Source organism: Pecten maximus, chromosome 2, assembly GCF_902652985.1.
Source record: "Pecten maximus chromosome 2, xPecMax1.1, whole genome shotgun sequence".
In the NCBI taxonomy this organism is placed as follows: domain Eukaryota; kingdom Metazoa; phylum Mollusca; class Bivalvia; order Pectinida; family Pectinidae; genus Pecten; species Pecten maximus.
Window position 1 is genome coordinate 10116616 of NC_047016.1, and position 22476 is coordinate 10139091.

Below are 22476 nucleotides of genomic sequence, written 5' to 3' on the forward strand. Positions count from 1 at the left end.
TCAGAATATCTGTAGGAACTGAAGTGTATTGTCCAATATACAAACAATTCCAGTCAATATAAATTGTACAAACAATTCTAGTCAATATAAATTGTTTTTCATCCCACGTCAATTCTACCACCTGTCCAGGGTAAGCCTCACATCCTTGATGTAAAGGACTAGTGTAGTTATAGGATGTGATATGTGATGGACATCAGGCATATTAGGGTTAGGACTGGACCAAACAAAGGACATCAAGATATTACATAGTACAATTTAGATACATGTTAATACTGAGATGTGCCCTTTTGTCTCATTTTTAGAAGAAAATAATTGGGATTGGAATTTTTTCAGGAGCAAATGAAACAGCAAATACTGCCTTGGTTTCTTACTTCTACATAACTTTTGAAGGGGCTGAACTACCTAGGGCTCCAAAACTTTGGCAGTTCCTTACACATGCTGGGCAATAAAATATTTATACTCGAAAACTTATTTCCATGACACGGACAAATCTGAAGACCTAGATTGATTTCAGTAAATTAATTAGGAAGTATAACTTTTCTGTTTGTAGTATTATATACATCAAGTTGTTAGCATTTATTGTATCACTTTCAGCAAGGGTAAACAATCCTAATGATGCGATATGTTTATCTTTTTTGATAGTATTCAAACTTACTGTTGCCCTGATTTCTACCATCATTAACATTTATAACAGAATATTTCCTAATAGAAAACCACCTCTTAAGTAGGAATAGAGTGCACCTTACATTGCATAGTATTCTCACACACAACAAAATCTATCTAGCTTTACACAAATCTTTTTCTCTGTCCTATTTAATTTCTTGCTGATCACACAGCTAATTCAATTTCCATTCATTTAATCAGGTAATGAGTTCTCCCAAGGGAGGCAACTGTCTTTTTGCCACTGAATTTGACACCTCTCTGGGAGGGTTGTATCAGGGAACATCTGTCTTCAGTGATACTATTGTGTCATAAGCTGAATCAGGCACGAGCCAGAACACTTGCTCTCTAATCAAGTCCATCGAGGTATTGCTAAATTTGAGAATTGTTCAATGTAGACCATTTTATTTTTTTTGGGTCGTGAAATGATATTTGGTATTCTCCATATATTCTAGTAAAATACTAGGTTACATGCTAGTGTTAAAGAACTGCTCTGTGGATCAGAGACTATAGAGACACATGGAAAGTATCTCAGTCAACTAGGTAAGTGTTCGTCTCTTCATCAATCATTTCTAAGACTAAGTCTCCTCAACCATTCCTGAGACTAAGTCTCTCTATCAACTGCTCCTATAGTGTAATGTAAGTCTCTCTATCAACTGTTCCTATAGTGTAATGTAAGTCTCTCTATCAACTGTTCCTATAGTGTAATGTAAGTCTCTCTATCAACTGTTCCTATAGTGTAATGTAAGCCTCTCCATCAACTGTTCCTATAGTGTAATGTAAGTCTCTCTATCAACTGTTCCTATAGTGTAATGTAAGCCTCTCTATCAACTGTTCCTATAGTGTAATGTAAGTCTCTCTATCAACTGTTCCTATAGTGTAATGTAAGTCTCTCTATCAACTGTTCCTATAGTGTAATGTAAGTCTCTCTATCAACTGTTCCTATAGTGTAATGTAAGTCTCTCTATCAACTGTTCCTATAGTGTAATGTAAGTCTCTCTATCAACTGTTCCTATAGTGTAATGTAAGTCTCTCCATCAACTGTTCCTATAGTGTAATGTAAGTCTCTATCAACTGTTCCTATAGTGTAATGTATTAGCCTCTCTATCAACTGTTCCTATAGTGTAATGTAAATCTCTCTATCAACTGTTCCTATAGTGTAATGTAAATCTCTCTATCAGCTGTTCCTATAGTGTAATGTAAGCCTCCTCTCTATCAACTGTTCCTATAGTGTATTATTATACCTCAGACTTGTATCACAGCTTCTGATTAGTGAAAACCATGTCACGTGATTAAAAACATTCGTTATGTCACCCTCTCGTGAGCCCTCCAAAATCGTTATGTCACCCTCTCGTGAGCCCCAACTCGGAACTCTCTTCCGTAACGTCTTCAAAAGTAGTCGAATCAGAGAAGTTCCGAGTATTCTGCTTGACAACAACAATGGCTGCCGGCGGACGCTATCGTCTGCCAACAGAGGAGGAATTGGCGAAATTATTGCAAGAAAAGGATTCTAAAAACACCAAAAGGGTCATCAATGTGGCCGTGGATTCCTTTAGACATTTCCTATCTGCAACAGGTAGGCCTAGACCAAAGGATTGTGAAAACTTCGACGTCCATACATTGAAAGTTCAACTGGGAGAATTTTATGCCGGGTCCAGAAAGACGATGGGGTACCTCTTAAAAACTTTTCTTAAAAACTGTTGATAGTAATAAATAAACTTATTGATACCAAAATTAATTCACTTATGTTTTTTTCGGTATAATAAAACAATTACTGCCCTTGTTCCGAGTTGACATGAATATTTGCCCACCCTTGAGGTGTCATGTCACCCTCGGGCTACGCCCTCGGGTGACATGACACCTCTCGGGTGGTCAAATATTCATGTCAACCCGGAACAAGGGCAATAATTGTATAATGTAAGTCTCTCTATCAACTGTTCCTATAGTGTAATGTAAGTCTCTCTATCAACTGTTCCTATAGTGTAATGTAAGTCTCTCTATCAACTGTTCCTATAGTGTAATGTAAGTCTCTCTATCAACTGTTCCTATAGTGTAATGTAGGTCTCTCTATCAACTGTTCCTATAGTGTAATGTAAGCCTATCTATCAACTGTTCCTATAGTGTAATGTAAGCTTCGATCAACTGTTTCTATAGTGTAATGTAAGCCTCTCTATCAACTGTTCCTATAGTGTAATGTAAGTCTCTCTATCAACTGTTCCTATAGTGTAATGTAAGTCTCTATATCAACTGTTCCTATAGTGTAATGTAAGTCTCTCTATCAACTGTTCCTATAGTGTAATGTAAGCCTCTCTATCAACTGTTCCTATAGTGTAATGTAAGTCTCTCTATCAACTGTTCCTATAGTGTAAGCCTCTCTATCAACTGTTCCTATAGTGTAATGTAAGTCTCTCTATCAACTGTTCCTATAGTGTAATGTAAGTCTCTCTATCAACTGTTCCTATAGTGTAATGTAAGCCTCTCTATCAACTGTTCCTAAAGTGTAATGTAAGTCTCTCTATCAACTGTTCCTATAGTGTAGTGTAAGTCTCTCTATCAACTGTTCCTATAGTGTAATGTAAGTCTCTCTATCAACTGTTCCTATAGTGTAATGTAAGCCTCTCTATCAACTGTTATAGTGTAATGTAAGCCTCTCTATCAACTGTTCCTATAGTGTTATGTACGTAAGTCTCTCTATCAACTGTTCCTATAGTGTAATGTAAGTCTCTCTATCAACTGTTCCTATAGTGTAATGTAAGTCTCTCTATCAACTGTTCCTATAGTGTAATGTAAGTCTCTCTATCAACTGTTCCTATAGTGTAATGTAAGTCTCTCTATCAACTGTTCCTATTGTGTAATGTAAGTCTCTCTATCAACTGTTCCTATAGTGTAATGTAAGTCTCTCTATCAACTGTTCCTATAGTGTAATGTAAGCCTCTCTATCAACTGTTCCTAAAGTGTAATGTAAGCCTCTCTATCAACTGTTCCTATAATGTAATGTAAGCCTCTCTATCAACTGTTCCTATAGTGTAATGTAAGCCTCTCTATCAACTGTTCCTATAATGTAATGTAAGCCTCTCTATCAACTGTTCCTATAATGTAATGTAAGCCTCTCTATCAACTGTTCCTAAAGTGTAATGTAAGTCTCTCTATCAACTGTTCCTATAGTGTAGTGTAAGTCTCTCTATCAACTGTTCCTATAGTGTAATGTAAGTCTCTCTATCAACTGTTCCTATAGTGTAATGTAAGCCTCTCTATCAACTGTTCCTATAGTGTAATGTAAGTCTCTCTATCAACTGTTCCTATAGTGTAATGTAAGCCTCTCTATCAACTGTTCCTATAGTGTAATGTAAGTCTCTCTATCAACTGTTCCTATAGTGTAATGTAAGTCTCTCTATCAACTTTTCCTATAGTGTAATGTAAGCCTCTCTATCAACTGTTATAGTGTAATGTAAGCCTCTCTATCAACTGTTCCTATAGTGTTATGTACGTAAGTCTCTCTATCAACTGTTCCTATAGTGTAATGTAAGTCTCTCTATCAACTGTTCCTATAGTGTAATGTAAGTCTCTCTATCAACTGTTCCTATAGTGTAATGTAAGTCTCTCTATCAACTGTTCCTATAGTGTAATGTAAGTCTCTCAACAACTGTTCCTATAGTGTAATGTAAGTCTCTCTATCAACTGTTCCTATAGTGTAATGTAAGCCTCTCTATCAACTGTTCCTATAGTGTAATGTAAGTCTCTCTATCAACTGTTCCTATAGTGTAATGTAAGTCTCTCTATCAACTGTTCCTATATTGTAATGTAAGCCTCTCTACCAACTTTTCCTATAGTGTAATGTAAGTCTCTCTATCAACTGTTCCTATAGTGTAATGTAAGTCTCTCTATCAACTGTTCCTATAGTGTAATGTAAGTCTCTCTATCAACTGTTCCTATAGTGTAATGTAAGCCTCTCTATCAACTGTTCCTATAGTGTAATGTAAGCCTCTCTATCAACTGTTCCTATAGTGTAATGTAAGTCTCTCTATCAACTGTTCCTATAGTGTAATGTAAGTCTCTCTATCAACTGTTCCTATAGTGTAATGTAAGCCTCTCTACCAACTTTTCCTATAGTGTAATGTAAGTCTCTCTATCAACTGTTCCTATAGTGTAATGTAAGTCTCTCTATCAACTGTTCCTATAGTGTAATGTTAGTCTCTCCTATCAACTGTTCCTATAGTGTAATGTAAGTCTCTCTATCAACTGTTCCTATAGTGTAATGTAAGCCTCTCTATCAACTGTTCCTATAGTGTAATGTAAGTCTCTCTATCAACTGTTCCTATAGTGTAATGTAAGTCTCTCTATCAACTGTTCCTATAGTGTAATGTAAGTCTCTCTATCAACTGTTCCTATAGTGTAATGTAAGTCTCTCTATCAACTGTTCCTATAGTGTAATGTAAGTCTCTCTATCAACTGTTCCTATAGTGTAATGTAAGTCTCTCTATCAACTGTTCCTATAGTGTAATGTAAGCCTCTCTATCAACTGTTCCTATAATGTAATGTAAGCCTCTCTATCAACTGTTCCTATAGTGTAATGTAAGTCTCTCTATCAACTGTTCCTATAGTTTAATGTAAGTCTCTCTATCAACTGTTCCTATAGTGTAATGTAAGTCTCTCTATTAACTGTTCCTATAGTGTAATGTAAGTCTCTCTATCAACTGTTCCTATAGTGTAATGTAAGCCTCTCTATCAACTGTTCCTATAGTGTAATGTAAGTCTCTCTATCAACTGTTCCTATAGTGTAATGTAAGTCTCTCTATCAACTGTTCCTATAGTTTAATGTAAGTCTCTCCATCAACTGTTCCTATAGTGTAATGTAAGTCTCTCTATCAACTGTTCCTATAGTGTAATGTAAGCCTCTCTATCAACTGTTCCTATAGTGTAATGTAAGTCTCTCTATCAACTGTTCCTATAGTGTAATGTAAGTCTCTCTATCAACTGTTCCTATAGTGTAATGTAAGCCTCTCTATCAACTGTTCCTATAGTGTAATGTAAGTCTCTCTATCAACTGTTCCTATAGTTTAATGTAAGTCTCTCTATCAACTGTTCCTATAGTGTAATGTAAGTCTCTCTATCAACTGTTCCTATAGTGTAATGTAAGTCTCTCTATCAACTGTTCCTATAGTGTAATGTAAGTCTCTCTATCAACTGTTCCTATAGTGTAATGTAAGCCTCTCTATCAACTGTTCCTAAATGTAACGTAAGACTATTCAGATTAGCAAAGTTGGACAAAAAGTCTTCTGTATTTCAACATACTGTATAACATAAAATATTTGTGTGTACTTTCTTTCGTGCTTTGCAGATTTAAAATCATTTTGTTGCATGGGGAAAAAACTCTCTTGGTTAGCCCATGCATTAATAATATACCAATAATACATACAACATTTGATGTATTTATATTCGTGCTTCCATAGTTACCACGATAACAATGACAGTTTACAGTATCAGGTACAATGAGAAGCTCTAAATTTCAGAAATTGACCTTTGAAGGACAAAGTAAACAAGACAATTCAGAGAATTACAGTCTCCCAAAAGATGTGAAATAATATGCCAAGAATGCACAGATTTGGTGGTAAATAAGGTGAATCAATACCCCAAGTATGAAGTTCCAGTGACAAGCAGTGTTGGAGATAGAAGCTGGACAAACTTTTTATTTGATGTTGGCCAAAGGTCGAAATCAAGGTCAAAGTGACCTACTTTTGATACATGACACAATGCCACACCTAGGTGAACTAATATCCAAAGTATGAAGCTCCAATGACTACTATTGACAAAGTTATGAAGCTGACAAAGTGTACTGATCCAATGTTATATGAATCCATTTCTACGTTAAGCAGCATTAGATTTTCTAATCCAAAACGCTGACTCCAGATAATGAAAACGTATCATTTTTCTTATAACTAATGGTAGAGGATAGTACAATCTGTCCAAATATCTATGAAATTTCATCCAATATTCAGAGGTTAGTATTAATAAATAAATAATTGTGAAGATTTGACATTTGACTTTCAGATTAATCTCTGTTTGAAGTACTTAGACTGCATGCTTCATCCACGTGCCTCTGGCCTCGGTGCACTGTCAATCGTTCCATACACATGGTTGGGTTTGGATTCAGACCATCTGTTTTGGAAAATCTTTGGTTTATATATGACTCCTTGTCCTTAGAACATGTCATGCATGCAGTGGACATGTGCCTGGATCTGGTTTATTTACACAGGTTAAGGTGAGTGTGGGAGATACATCTGTCCTTTTGTTTTCCAAAAATTCACATGAGAACTAGCTTCCAAATTCCTGCATCTTTTAAGCAAAATTGAAGATTTCTGGCAAGTGGAGGCCAATCTGACACCGGTGTTTTTACAAGGTGTAGAAAATTGGACCAACGGTATTCAGTGCCTTCACTCGGTGTGTTAATTGATGCGATTAACTTTTTGCCATTTTCACTGCGCCAGTCAGCAGTGACACCAGTACTATCCCAGAGGGCAGCAGCTCTCCTGTTGTTGCTAGCAACCAATATGGCTGCCAAAATGACAACTTTGAGACTAATTGTGAGCCAATTAATACCATGTGACTGGAGGTAGAGACCAATGTCTTTCGTATAAAAATTGTCCCACAGGATTTTGATGAAATACACAACTGCTCAAAAAATCAATCCTGAGAAAATAACAAGTCAGAAGGAAGACCCCACTCAACAGCAGTGATTGACACATGAACTGATCCTCACAGTACTACCTTAACTGGAAAAGTAACTGTTTTTTTTTTAAATTCAAATACTCATAATTCATAACGTCAATTTATATTTGAAATCTGAGAAAAGGGAAGAAAATGATAATTTTTTAAATACGACTGCAGTATTCCCCTCGCGATGTGTTGTGTCATCCATTAGCTCTAATCAAAAGAGCAGAAACTTAATTATGAAACCTGCTGACAAGGTATCACCATAGCCTTAGAAGTCAGGAATCCCTCAGGGTGGAGCATTGCCTCCCGTTTTACCCTAGTGTAGACACCTATGTGATTACTAGAGCTGATCATGCCATCATGGTTTCCTTCTAATGCGATCCACTTATCTGACCCATTGTATTAGTCTTCCTAATCAACAGATCTGTCAGAACGTATTTACATCTTCATTCAGCATACTTTGACATTTGTATTTTTAAGTGATTGTTTTACAGACAAGTGTTCATAGCCTCTTCAGGCATCAAAATCTTTATATACACACCCACTGAACCAAATTTTATTGATATTTTAAGGGCATTTTAGTTTTATTTAATATTTGTAAATTTCCAACATAATAACAAAATAAATGTAGGTGGCCAATATGTTTTGTAGTTAAACTCTGCCTACACTCCTCCAAATACAGTAAACAGAAATCAAAGGCAAACAAATTGTTAAACCTCTCCTTCAAATACACTCACTGTAAACAGAAATCAAAGGCAAACAAATTGTTAAACCTTGCCTCCTCGCCTCCAAATACAGTAAACAGAAATCAAAGGCAAACAAATTGCTAAACCTCTCCTTCAAATACACTCGCTGTAAACAGAAATCAAAGGCAAACAAATTGTTAAACCTTGCCTCCACACCTCCAAATACAGTAAACAGAAATCAAAGGCAAACAAATTGCTAAACCTCTCCTTCAAATACACTCGCTGTAAACAGAAATCAAAGGCAAACAAATTGTTAAACCTTGCCTCCACACCTCCAAATACAGTAAACAGAAATCAAAGGCAAACAAATCTTAAAACCTTGCCTCCACACCTCCAAATACAGTAAAAAGTAATTAAAATAGAACACTTCCAAATACAGTAAAAAGTAATAACAACAGAAAACAAGAGATCCCAGAGGGATCTTGGCGCCCACCATTGAATGATCTTTATAGGTTCCATGTCAGATTGATCTTTTCTCTACTTTTCCCTTCCTCTAAGTCTTACTAATCTGTGTAAATTCAGAAACAGCCCTCTAGTACTTTTCAAACAAGGGGAACCTATATATAAAATTCAAGATTTTGCGATAATGGCTGTCTGTTGTTTTCGGATTGGTCCCAAAATGCAACACCAGGGACCAAGGGGAACCTACATATGAAATTTGAGAAAGATCCCTTCAGTACCTTCTGTAAAATAGCGATAACAAACTTCAATTGGACCTAAATACGAAAATTTGAGAAAGATCCCTTCAGTACTTTCTGAGAAATAGCGATAACAAACTTCAATTGTCAAAATCTAAGATGGCTGCCTGTCGGCCATGTTGTTTTCTGATAGGTCTCAAAATGTAATATGCATAACTAGGCACCAAGGGGAACCTATATATGAAATTTGAGAAAGATCCCTTCAGTACTTTCTCAGAAATAGCGATAACAAACTTCAATTGTCAAAATCCAAGATGGCTGCCTGTCGGCCATGTTGTTTTCCGATAGGTCTCAAAATGCAATATGCATAACTAGGCACCAAGGGAAACCTACATATGAAATTTGAGAAAGATCCCTTCAGCACTTTCTCAGAAATAGCGATAACAAACTTCAATTGTCAAAATCCAAGATGGCTGCCTGTCGGCCATGTTTGTTTTCCGATCGGTCTCAATATGCAATATGCATAACTATGCAATATGCATAACTAGGCACCAAGGGAAATTTACATATGAAATTTGAGAAAGATCCCTTCAGTACTTTCTCAGAAATAGCGATATTAAACTTCAATTGTCAAAATCCAAGATGGCTGCCTGTCGGCCATGTTGTTTTCCGATAGGTCTCAAAATGCAATATGCATAACTAGGCACCAAGGGAAACATACATATGAAATTTGAGAAAGATCCCTTCATAACTTTCTCAGAAATAGCGAAAACAAACTTCAATTGTCAAAATCCAAGATGGCTGCCTGTCGGCCATGTTGTTTTCCGATTGGTCTCAAAATGCAATATGCATAACTAGGCACCAAGGGGAATCTACATATGAAATTTGAGAAAGATCCCTTCAGTACTTTCTCAGAAATAGCGATAACAAACTTCAATTGTCAAAATCCAAGATGGCTGCCTGTCGGCCATGTTGTTTTCCGATTGGTCTCAAAATGCAATTTGCATAACTAGGCACCATGGGGAACCTATATATGAAATTTGAGAAAGATCCCTTCAGTACTTTCTCAGAAATAGCGATAACAAATTTCAATTATCAAAATCCAAGATGGCTGCCTGTCGGCCATGTTGTTTTCCGATTGGTCTCAAAATGCAATATGCATAACTAGGCACCAAGGGGAGCCTACATATGAAATTTGAGAAAGATCCCTTCAGTACTTTCTCAGAAATAGCGATAACAAACTTCAATTGTCAAAATCCAAGATGGCTGCCTGTCGGCCATGTTGTTTGCCGATTGGTCTCAAAATGCAATATGCATAACTAGGCACCAAGGGGAGCCTACATATGAAATTTGAGAAAGATCTCTTCAGCACTTTCTCAGAAATAGCAATAACAAACTTCAATTGTCAAAATCCAAGATGGCTGCCTGTCGGCCATGTTGTTTTCCGATTGGTCTCAAAATGCAATATGCATAACTAGGCACCAAGGGGAGCCTACATATGAAATTTGAGAAAGATCCCTTCAGTACTTTCTCAGAAATAGCGATAACAAACTTCAATTGTCAAAATCCAAGATGGCTGCCTGTCGGCCATGTTGTTTGCCGATTGGTCTCAAAATGCAATATGCATAACTAGGCACCAAGGGGAGCCTACATATGAAATTTGAGAAAGATCTCTTCAGCACTTTCTCAGAAATAGCAATAACAAACTTCAATTGTCAAAATCCAAGATGGCTGCCTGTCGGCCATGTTGTTTTCCGATTGGTCTCAAAATGCAATATGCATAACTAGGCACCAAGGGGAGCCTACATATGAAATTTGAGAAAGATCTCTTCAGCACTTTCTCAGAAATAGCGATAACAAACTTCAATTGTCAAAATCCAAGATGGCTGCCTGTCGGCCATGTTGTTTTCCGATTGGTCTCAAAATGTAATATGCATAGCTAGGCACCAAGGGGAGCCTACATATGAAATTTGAGAAAGATCCCTTCAGTACTTTCTCAGAAATAGCGATAACAAACTTCAATTGTCAAAATCCAAGATGGCTGCCTGTCGGCCATGTTGTTTTCCGATTGGTCTCAAAATGCAATATGCATAACTAGGCACCAAGGGGAACCCACATATGAAATTTGAGAAAGATCCCTTCAGTACTTTCTGAGGATTAGCGATAACAAGAATTGTTTACGGACGGACGGAGGGACGGACGGACGGAGGGACGGACGGACGGACGGACGGACGACGGACCACGGACGCAGGGCGATTTGAATAGCCCACCATCTGATGATGGTGGGCTAAAAAGCAAACAAATCGTTAAACCTTGCCTCCACACAGTCAAATACAGTCAACAACAATTGATAACTGTAACGAGGCTCATTGTACATGTCCCCAAATTAATCCAGCAGTTGCTTATTCAGCTAAGAGAAGCAGCACTATTATCTCTTTAAGTCAAAATTCACCTACTAGTAAACATTAAATATGATCAAAAAATGTATTTTCATCAATATCAATACCTAAATTTCGACCAGTCAGAAGCCTTGATATGGCAGCCATTTTGTTACCAGTGTCAAATTTTTATTCAACTTTAAAGCATGTCATATACCAAATAGAAAAACGTAAATATTTTAGCCAATCAGAAGCCAGCAGATGGTGTCCATATTGTCGAATTAGAAAATAGAGGTCATTATTGTGTTATATATATCTACATTTCCACTAATCAGAAGCCATTAGATTTTTACATTCTATTTTAGAGCATACCCTATAATGATGCATTTAACACAGTATTTTTCGATGGGCCAAATAGAACACACTTATAGCTCAAAATGTTTAAGCAAATCAGAAGCCAGAAAATTGTGGCCATATTATCAAATAAAAAAATCTGACGTCCGTATTGTGTTTCTTTTATCGGACAATATCTAAATTTCAATTAATCAGAAGTTAGAATATGGCAGCCATTTTGTTGACAATGTCAATTGTCTTTTACTTGACTTTATATCAATACTTTTATTTTGATGTGCAAAATAGAACAAATGTTATGGTTAAAGTGTTCAAAGAAGAAGAACAAGGATAAAACAATAAATCCCCCAACTTTGTTTAGGGGACTTAAAAGATCAATTGATCTAAATAATCTGTCAAATTGGGTAAAACTTGACTATGATGTTCTATCTTGACTTCCCAATGTATTTAGCAACATTATGAAATGTGTGCAACCTTTTTTTAAACAATCTTTTTTACAGCGTATTTCTTACAATCTTTAAATGTTAAATGGTTAGTATTTTTTCACACATGAAACAAGAAACCATTTTATACAAACATTAAATAAGGGACCTGTCCGATAAATTGTTTAAGATTACCTCTGTCCTTTCATCAATTTCAATCAATATCCGTCGTTGAACACAAAACCTATTGATGGTAACAGTTTAAAAAGGGTTTAAATGTTGTGAGATTGATCACGGACGACCACACGAGGCCTTAACCTAGTGGAGGGGAATCAGTGTTACATTGATTCTTTAACTATCGCCCATCAATAAATCCAATCAAGGTCAAGGGTCAAACCCATTGCTGATCCCTACAAAGCTCTTTACACATGTACCTTTTAAAGAAGAACTTCTGGTACTTATGTCTGTAGACAGCTATGTGGATAAATTTGATGAAGGGTGAAGGTGGTTCTAATGTCTAATCCTTTACAAATCTGCCGTCTATATAATGGTCGGCTTTCACTGATAATTTTGCTGTCTGAAGTTGTTCCTGAGAGCCTTTATCCATCATGGACACTGTTAAACTTACTTGATGACCTATGTTTTGCACCAAATACCTGAAATCAATTCAGTTTTTTCATGCTTGTTTTTCTTACAACCCAATCATGAGGATTTTACCTGTGTAACTGTGGTAAGGTGGCTTAGTGGTTAACATGCTCAATTTCCTCCAAGATACGTAGTTCCAAAGAGATGGATGTTAAGGCATATGAAAACAAGAGGCCCAGAGGGCCTGTATCGCGCACCTGGATTTCATGGGATATGAAACAAGAATGATGATTAAGTATATTTGTCACTGGTATTGCTATGTCAATATATCATAGGCATTTTATATGGGTACGTGAGTTTTTTATGCCAAAAAATGCATTAATCCATGAAATGAAATTGACTTTTGGCGCAATCCCATAGGGATGCTACCACACAAATGTGAGTGATATCCATTGCTTAGTTTCAGAAAAGAAGTTGTTTAAACCAATTGACCCCACCCTCTGCACCCCGGGGGGTCAGTTCCTTCCTTTATAAAATTTTGAATCCTTACCCAAAAGGATGCTACCAGTCAAATATGAGCTGTTTCAGAGATATCCTTTGCTTAGTTTCAGAGAAAAAATTGTTTATATCAATTCTGCCAAAATGACCCCTTTTGGTCCCGCCTCTCAGCCCCAAGGGAGGTCGGCCCCACTATTTGTACAATTTTGAATCCTGACCCCAAAGGGATGCTCACAGTCAAATAAGAGCAATTTCTATTGCTTGGTCTCAGAGGAGAAGTTGTTCATATCAATTTAGCCAAATTGACTCCTCTTGGCCCCACCCCTCAGGCCCCCAGGGGGTCAGCCTCACCATTTGTACAATTTTGAATCCCCACCCCAAAGTGATGCTATCAGGCAAATAAGAGCAATATCCTTTGCTTGGTTTCAGAGAAGAAGTTGTTTATATTAATAGAGCCAAATTGACCCCTTTTGGCCCCACCCCTCAGACCCCTGGGGGGTCAGCCCCACCATTTGTACAATTTTGAATCCCCACCCCATAGGGATGCTTCTGACCAAATTTGGTCAAATTCTGATATGTGGTTATGAAGAAGAAGTCAATTGTTGACGGACAACGGACGGACGACGGACACTACGGTATGGCATAAGCTCACCTTGGTCCTTCGAACCAGGTGAGCTAAAAAGTGGATGTGCTGCCTGCACAGCATGATTGGTTATTATGAAGAAAATGAGGCAATTTAACAAAACAAAAAAAGGAAAAATCTTTATTTTGTGTTTGAAGCTCACAAAACATTTTGAATTCTAGACAGATAATGCACATATATGACAGTTATCACACAGCTTGCTAGAAATACATTTTCTTTTTGAAGTAAGTGACTTTAACCTTTGTCCTCTAGACCAGAAATGCAATCCCCTTTGGTAAGGAAGGTCTGAATGAAGTTTGATTAGCCCAAGGAAACCTGAGTTATGGCACAGAAACTATTTTTTATTAACAATGACATTGACCTTTGACCTTGGGGTTTGAAAAGCAACCCCCTTTGGTAAGGAAGGTCTGTATGAAGTTTGAGCTTGATCAGCCTAAGGAGAGTTGAGTTATCACAAGGAAACACACATTCTATTTATATTAACAGTGACCTTGACCTTTAATCTCAGGACCTGAAATGCAACCTTAAGCAAGAAGGTGGAGCTTGATCAACCCAAGGAAACTTGAGTTATGGCACGGAAACTAATTTTCTATTTTTAGAAAGAGTGACCTTGACCTTTGACCTTAGGGTCTGAAAAGCAATCCTATGCAAGCACTTTTAGTTATTCCATGGAAACCTCTTGTGCAGACACCGCCAACACCACCATTGTGATCCCTATGTCTCCTGCTTTCGCAGGCAACACAAAATGTGAAGATAAGTTGACAGTGCCTAATTTATCTTTTGTGATATATATACGAATACTGATATAAGCTAAATATGCTGAGTAGATTAACCAACACCTGTTAGTAGCTCACCGTTGTAGAAGTAGTAGATTTATCGTAATATTATGGAAGCTTCATCTGTCTTTAGGGAATATGGTGAGTTCATGTGTGTTAAGAGTGAATTTGGAAAGGTTCATGATAGACTGAACTGCGCTAGCAGACTTGGAAAGGTTCTTTTATACCTTCTGTTGGAAGAAATGTGTGTGTTTTCTTTGTAGCTATGGTGGAGTCTTACAATAGTTATCAGTAACAGCCTTATGGTTACAATTATCATCAGATATTCAATGTCCTGTTGACAACTTTTAACAGTTGTGTATGTTGGGAAAGTTGCACTTAGTGGAGCTATTTCCTTTAAGAAAGCCTCAAATTTATTAGGCTACAATTGCACAAACCCGGACGTCAGGTACCATCAAAGTCAGCAATCTCACTCAATCAAAGGCTTGTTCAGTTGGAAAATATTGGACAATAAGTTGTAAACATGCTGACACATTAAGTTTTTTTTCTTCATAGATATTTTCTAACAATTCTTTATCAAAAACATCGGCTACATCATATGTAACTTACACCAAACAATATCATATCCACCTTGTAAACAAAACATTATGTAGACCATCTAAATCATATTCTGTGATGTCTTGAAATTCTAACATCTGTTAAGTTTGTTTGGCTGGTACACCCAAGAACATTTGTATATATGTATGGATACTTGAGGGCATCATGATGCTTGGAGGGGTTTGTCCCTGTCACAGAAACATTTCTACCATTAACTTACAGTAATAGCAGTAAAGGATAGGTCCTTCAAAAAGTCTCGGAGGCCATTCTACAGCTATCAGGCACCATTACCTAACACTGCTCACTCTCCAATGAGGCACGTGCTGTCTACAGAAAGGCCTCATTGTATCATCACACACATTATCTTGGTAAGGAAATTAACCCTGCAGAGCCTCAGATATATACCTCTTGGCGTGTCTGTATACTTTCGAGTGTTTTCATTAAGCCGAAAAAGTTATAACCATCTCTGTCTGTCGATCATACCAGGGTAAACTATACACATCTGTCATAAAAACCTGCTGGGGCATACAGGTCGTCATCACTCATCACCTTTCCAGCACTCATATCATATCAATATTACGTGTATACAGCCTCAGTACCACAGCCATATTAAACATACAGCCTCAGTACCACAGCCATATCATACATACAGCCTCAGTACCACTGTCATATCAAACATACAGCCTCAGTACTATTATACATACAGCCTCAGTACCACAGCCATATCATACATACAGCCTCAGTACCACTCTCATATTATACATACAGCCTCAGTACCACTGTCATATTATACATACAGCCTCAGTACCACTCTCATATTATACATACATCCTCAGTACTACAGCCATATCATACATTATACATACAGCCTCAGTACCACAGCCATATCATACATACAGCCTCAGTACCACAGCCATATCATACATACAGCCTCAGTACCACTGTCATATCAAACATACAGCCTCAGTACTATTATACATACAGCCTCAGTACCACAGCCATATCATACATACAGCCTCAGTACCACTCTCATATTATACATACAGCCTCAGTACCACTCTCATATTATACATACAGCCTCAGTACCACTGTCATATTATACATACAGCCTCAGTACTATTATACATACAGCCTCAGTACCACTGTCATATTAAACATACAGCCTCAGTACCACAGCCATATCAAACATACAGCCTCAGTACTATTATACATACAGCCTCAGTACCACAGCCATATCATACATACAGCCTCAGTACCACTCTCATATCATACATACAGCCTCAGTACCACTGTCATATCAAACATACAGCCTCAGTACTATTATACATACAGCATCAGTACCACAGCCATATTATACATACAGCCTCAGTACCACAGCCATATTATACATACAGCTTCAGTACCACAGCCATATTATACATACAGCCTCAGTACCACAGCCATATTATACATACAGCATCAGTACCACAGCCATATTATACATACAGCTTCAGTACCACAGCCATATTATACATACAGCCTCAGTACCACAGCCATATCAGACTTACAGCCTCAGTACCACAGCCATATCATACATACAGCCTCAGTACCACAGCCATATCATACATACAGCCTCAGTACCACAGCCATATTATACATACAGCTTCAGTACCACAGCCATATCATACATACAGCCTCAGTACCACAGCCATATTATACATACAGCCTCAGTACCACTGTCATATCATACATACAGCCTCAGTACCACAGCCATATCATACATTATACATACAGCCTCAGTACCACAGCCATATTATACATACAGCCTCAGTACCACAGCCATATCATACATACAGCCTTAGTACCACTGTCATATCATACATACCGCCTCAGTGCCACTGTCGTATCATACATACAGCCTCAGTACCACAGCCATATCATACATTATACATACAGCCTCAGTACCACAGCCATATTATACATACAGCCTCAGTACCACAGCCATATCATACATTATATACATACAGCCTCAGTACCACAGCCATATCATACATTATATACATACAGCCTCAGTACCACAGCCATATCATACATTATACATACAGCCTCAGTACCACAGCCATATCATACATACAGCCTCAGTACCACAGCCATATTATACATTATACATACAGCCTCAGTACCACAGCCATATCATACATTATACATACAGCCTCAGTACCACAGCCATATTATACATACAGCCTCAGTACCACAGCCATATCATACATACAGCCTTAGTACCACAGCCATATCATACATTATATACAAACAGCCTCAGTACCACAGCCATATTATACATACAGCCTTAGTACCACAGCCATATCATACATACAGCCTCAGTACTAGGGCTGGGACGATACAGTGATTGCACGATCCGATACGTATCACGATACCTCACCTACGATCCGATACGTATCACGATACTTTATTTATGGTATTGTCAAAGCAATAAACAACAACAAATCAAATTTTATTTATTTGTTAAACACAAAGTTCGACAAGTAACAAAACCATTTTAAACAGTACTTTCAACCTCTTACCATAGGCTCAATCATTTGAGTATTGCATGAATTGACTAGTGAACTGAGGAAACATAAAAATGCATTGCATCTTGACTAGTAGAATAAAAGAAAATTTCAACATATCTGGACTTGAAGAATAAAACATTAACTAAAATGTAATACATGATGTAATACATGGAGCTCTATATTGTCACAGATTCAGAACTGCCTTGCATATGGTTTTTGGTTTGTCAGTCTTCCTGATGCCACTGCCATCTTTGTTTTTATAAACAGGCTGACCGAACGTCTTCAACACGGACGATTTTATGCCTTGCGACGTAACTAACTCATCCCAGTCGTCCATTTATAAACACATTTAGTCTAGCAATGGTTTTGTAATCTTCTATTTGATTGGCTAACCATGAAACAGTCATCGTGAAACGACCAATCAAACGCTTCCTAACATAGTGCCCCATTCCCGGAAACGAGACTCGCAAGTACTTTCACTTTCAGAATTTTCGATCTCTCGGTGTTTGTTTACAATCATTTTACTTTAAAAGCTTTGTTTAATGGATTTCAAATGATAATATGAAGCAATGCTTTTTGTTTTTCACAAAAATATAGCGGATCGATACCGTATCGTAATTTGCTTCTTTGGATCGATACTTGTATCATATTGAAGTGTACCGCGATTCACCGATGCATCGGTGTATCGTCCCAGTCCTACTCAGTACCACAGCCATATCATACATACAGTCTCAGTACCACAGCCATATCATACATACAGCCTCAGTACCACAGCCATATCATACATACAGCCTCAGTACCACAGCCATATCATACATTATACATACAGCCTCAGTACCACAGCCATATCATACATTATACATACAGCCTCAGTACCACAGCCATATCATACATACAGCCTCAGTACCACAGCCATATCATACATACAGCCTCAGTACCACAGCCATATCATACATTATACATACAGCCTCAGTACCACAGCCATATCATACATTATACATACAGCCTCAGTACCACAGCCATATCATACATACAGCCTCAGTACCACAGCCATATCATACATACAGCCTCAGTACCACAGCCATATCATACATTATACATACAGCCTCAGTACCACAGCCATATCATACATTATACATACAGCCTCAGTACCACAGCCATATCATACATTATATACATACAGCCTGAGTACCACAGCCATATTATACATACAGCCTGAGTACCACAGCCATATCATACATTATATACATACAGCCTCAGTACCACAGCCATATTAAACGGCTTATTTTACTTAAACAGTTGATTTTGTTTAATGTTGTATTAACAGTTTGGGTCATTTAAGAACATGTCAGGTTTTGGAGGTGTTGAAGGTGGAGGAAAGCAGGATTACCCAGAGAAAAACCAATAATATGTATATATAAAATTAATAATAACCTACTACCAACTAATAAACTGCATTTATTGTATACCATTGGTGGAGCACACCTTTGGAAATTTGGTTAGGAGATTCTGATCATAATGATCCTACATGTACAAAAAAGTGAACAAGGGGCAAGTATGACATAATTAATAGTCTCTTTGTATGTATCATTAGTAGTGAATGACCTTGAATTTTGACCTAGTTACATAAATTTGCATATCTAAAGCATTGCACTTATACCTGGTGTCAGTCTTCAGTCAGATATAATATGGTTGTTTCCAGTTAAAATCTGGAAAACTCTGGTACAGAATTTCATAACAATATATCTGCCATAAGCGGAAAACATATCTTTTACCTCTTTGACTTTAAGTTGATGCCTTTGACATTTAGTCAGATGGTTTTCTGTTCAAATGAACAAATTTGATTTAGAATGTCATTGTAATTTATCTATGAGGTAAAGGAAACAAAATTTATCCAAGATATTTTAGGTTTTTAATATTAACAAAATTCATCTTCAAATAAGCCAGGTAAAGTTGTGACAAGCAATTTTGTACACAGTCAGACAGACAGACAGTCAAGCAAACAATGTCACAACCTAACAATGCCTGTGTCCAAGACAGGCATATAACACCAATAAAAACATGGCTAATAATAATCATTTGATAAAGTTGGTCAATTCTTTTAATATAAAAATGAGAACATACACATGGAACTTACAGTTTTTCCAAAAGTTGGGAAGTAGCTTCAGCCCTGAATGGATCTTTGACATCAAGTTCTTTGATCTTTCTAGCAAGCTCCCGAATCTCTCGAGACATCTTGTTATACCTAAATTTAAAAACACAAAAAAAAACATTATCAATTATCTTAAATGGAAGTTAACTATTTCTAAATGACATCATAATAGCAACAATAAACTTCAATCTTTATGTGAAATTGTCAGTCAATGGTTAACATCTGTAATGGAAATACAATGTACATGACAGGGAAGTGGGAATGTCACAATCAAGAAAGGGAAAATTCATTACAGAAAAAGATACTTACCAAGTGTCTAATAATAACATCATATGGATAAAAAGTACAGGAGAAAATCATTCAATTATTCTCATTCTTTCATCTTCAGTTATTATTCAGTTATAAAAATACTATATTAATAACAAGAAATGTCTTTCCTGCACAGATTATCATAATTTTTTACTGCTGCATATCAGTAATTCTCCTGTCATTGTTGTAAGTCTATTTTCAAAAATGGCTATCTTCTCAAGACCTTGCAAAAGCCAGGCATACTGAAAGAAAAACCCTCAAGAAATTTGTTGTACCTTACTATTGGCTAAATGCTAACGAATGTATGAGTCACTAAAATTTTTGTATAGGGAGTGAATCTGACTTGTGACTTACTACCGCAAAAGAGATTAAAAGTGAATTTCATGGATAATCAGATCCTTTCTATCCAGTTCAGCTACAAATGCAACACATCAACAACTGAAGCTCTTGCAATAATTTGGATATCATTACTTCAGCTAGCTGTTTTTTGGTTCTGACACTAACTGACCTTTAGCAACCGAACCCTATTTGCATTGCCCAAGTTCTGTCTGATTTCAGAGCAGAAAGAGACAATAATATCAGTATTTATACGTCTAACCTTGATGACAACGGTGTGTATTTAAAGTTTAGATTTTATATATCCCATTTAAACAGTCAAATCACTAATTCACACCAAGTTAATAATACTACATCATTGTATCACTTTAAGTTACATAATTTGAACATGGCAGCATTGGCTGTTAAAAATATGGTATGTTTGAATGAAGAGGAACAAGTAGAAAGAATAAAGAAAATAGTATTAATTTTGTTTTTTCTTTACATATTCAAGAGCTGTCATTGATGTGAGTGTCGAGTATTGATATATATTGAAACTTTGGTGGTGTTGAGAAGAAAATGTCCAATAAAGTTTACCATTCAATAAATAAGCTTTCTAATTGTAGTTTTTGACAAATTAACATACTGCCAATGTTGCAATGCACCTGTACCATCTGTTATCAAGTTTACTTGAACTAATGATGCAGACTGCAAAAGTTAGACATTTTCTTCCGCCATGCTTCTTTCATTGGTATTTAAATGTGTTTTTGAGACCCTGACTAAAGAGGAATAATGTTTAAAATCAAACCAGAATACGGAATTTACAATATTAAACCTTCCCGTTTTTTTGTTATGTAATTATTTTAAATGTTTGCAAGATCATTTTCATTCGTTGTTGACCTTTGATTGCCAGCTTGAATCATGTTTTACAGCAGTAAAGCCAAAGGTTTCTTTTTTTTTTGAAATCCAGATCTGGAGTGATTGTTTTGTGTATTACATAATACAATTGTAGGCAAAATGCATATGGCTGCTCTCGACTAGTGAGAATGGACAAAGTAGCAAGACGGATATATCCAGTAAAATAACCATTTCATCATAATATACAGTTTTTACTACAGTTGTCTACCTTTGTGTCAATTCTCTGAAAAAATAATTGATATTGTATCCGAAGATGAGAATCGACAATATATCGATATCGTTTCTAATGATGACAGCTCTAACATATTCCAATTTTTATATTTACCGGGCCGCCATTTTCCAATCGAGTTTTTACCAGAATAAAGCCTGGAAATGTAAATAATCATGATTTTGTGTCTTTGATTGCTATTTAAGTGGATTTAAAGATGGATTTGTGGCACCCTGTTAGATTTGTTAGTTTATTTTATTCTTTATATTCATAAGAATCAGTTGAAATAAATTGAGTCTAATTAGTATTACTTTACATATAATGTTGATGCTGATTTAAATCCGTAATCCGTGCTCCTCATCCGCGATCGCCGTCGCCAAGTCTCGTGAGTTACTTTCACTTTGATTGGAATGTATGTGAGTGTGACGTAAGTGTGAAAGTTATTGTATACCTGTTTGACCAGTGACAGACTGACCTCTGACACCTGTCGCATTGCGTGACATTTCCCACGTTAATGTTTTCTTCGTTTCTTGATTCTTTTCTATTCACTTCTTATCTTCTCCTCGTAGAGGTAACATTGATACATACATATATATAGAGAGAGAGGCGGGTTACATCACCGATGGCTTAAGTAAATCCCCAGTACCACTGGGTAAGCTATTTATTTACTGAGTTGTAATTGCTAAACTAAATATTTATGCTGGTAAATATTAATGTTCCATATTTTATATTTATTGGAGCGGAGGCAGTGATTTAAATTTAATTAATCCTGCGCTCTGTTACAGATTCATGAAAAAGAGGTAATGACATTGCACCATTAAACATGTATTTTATATGTAATGTATCTGTTTAATATGATCAAAATCCGAGCTTTGAAAATTTGATCACCTTTGGAAGTTAAGGGGTTACACAGCTGCATCCATCATAAGATTCTCGCTGTGTTATCCTCTTTCATTAAATTTGGTGAAATAGGATTACATATTTGTTACAAAAATCTTAATAGAATGAGTGATTTATTGA

At 36.7% G+C, this 22476-nt stretch overlaps 1 protein-coding gene across 1 annotated transcript in view; it reads right to left on the minus strand.

The window, feature by feature from the left end:
* The window catches only part of LOC117316920 (U3 small nucleolar ribonucleoprotein protein IMP3-like), a 73345-nt gene that overhangs the window by 49840 nt on the left and 1029 nt on the right, over positions 1-22476 (minus strand). Inside the window, exon 2 of the mRNA XM_033871697.1 lies at positions 19692-19799. Coding sequence (XP_033727588.1) covers positions 19692-19799 — 108 coding nt within the window. The remainder of the gene's footprint in view (positions 1-19691; positions 19800-22476) is intronic.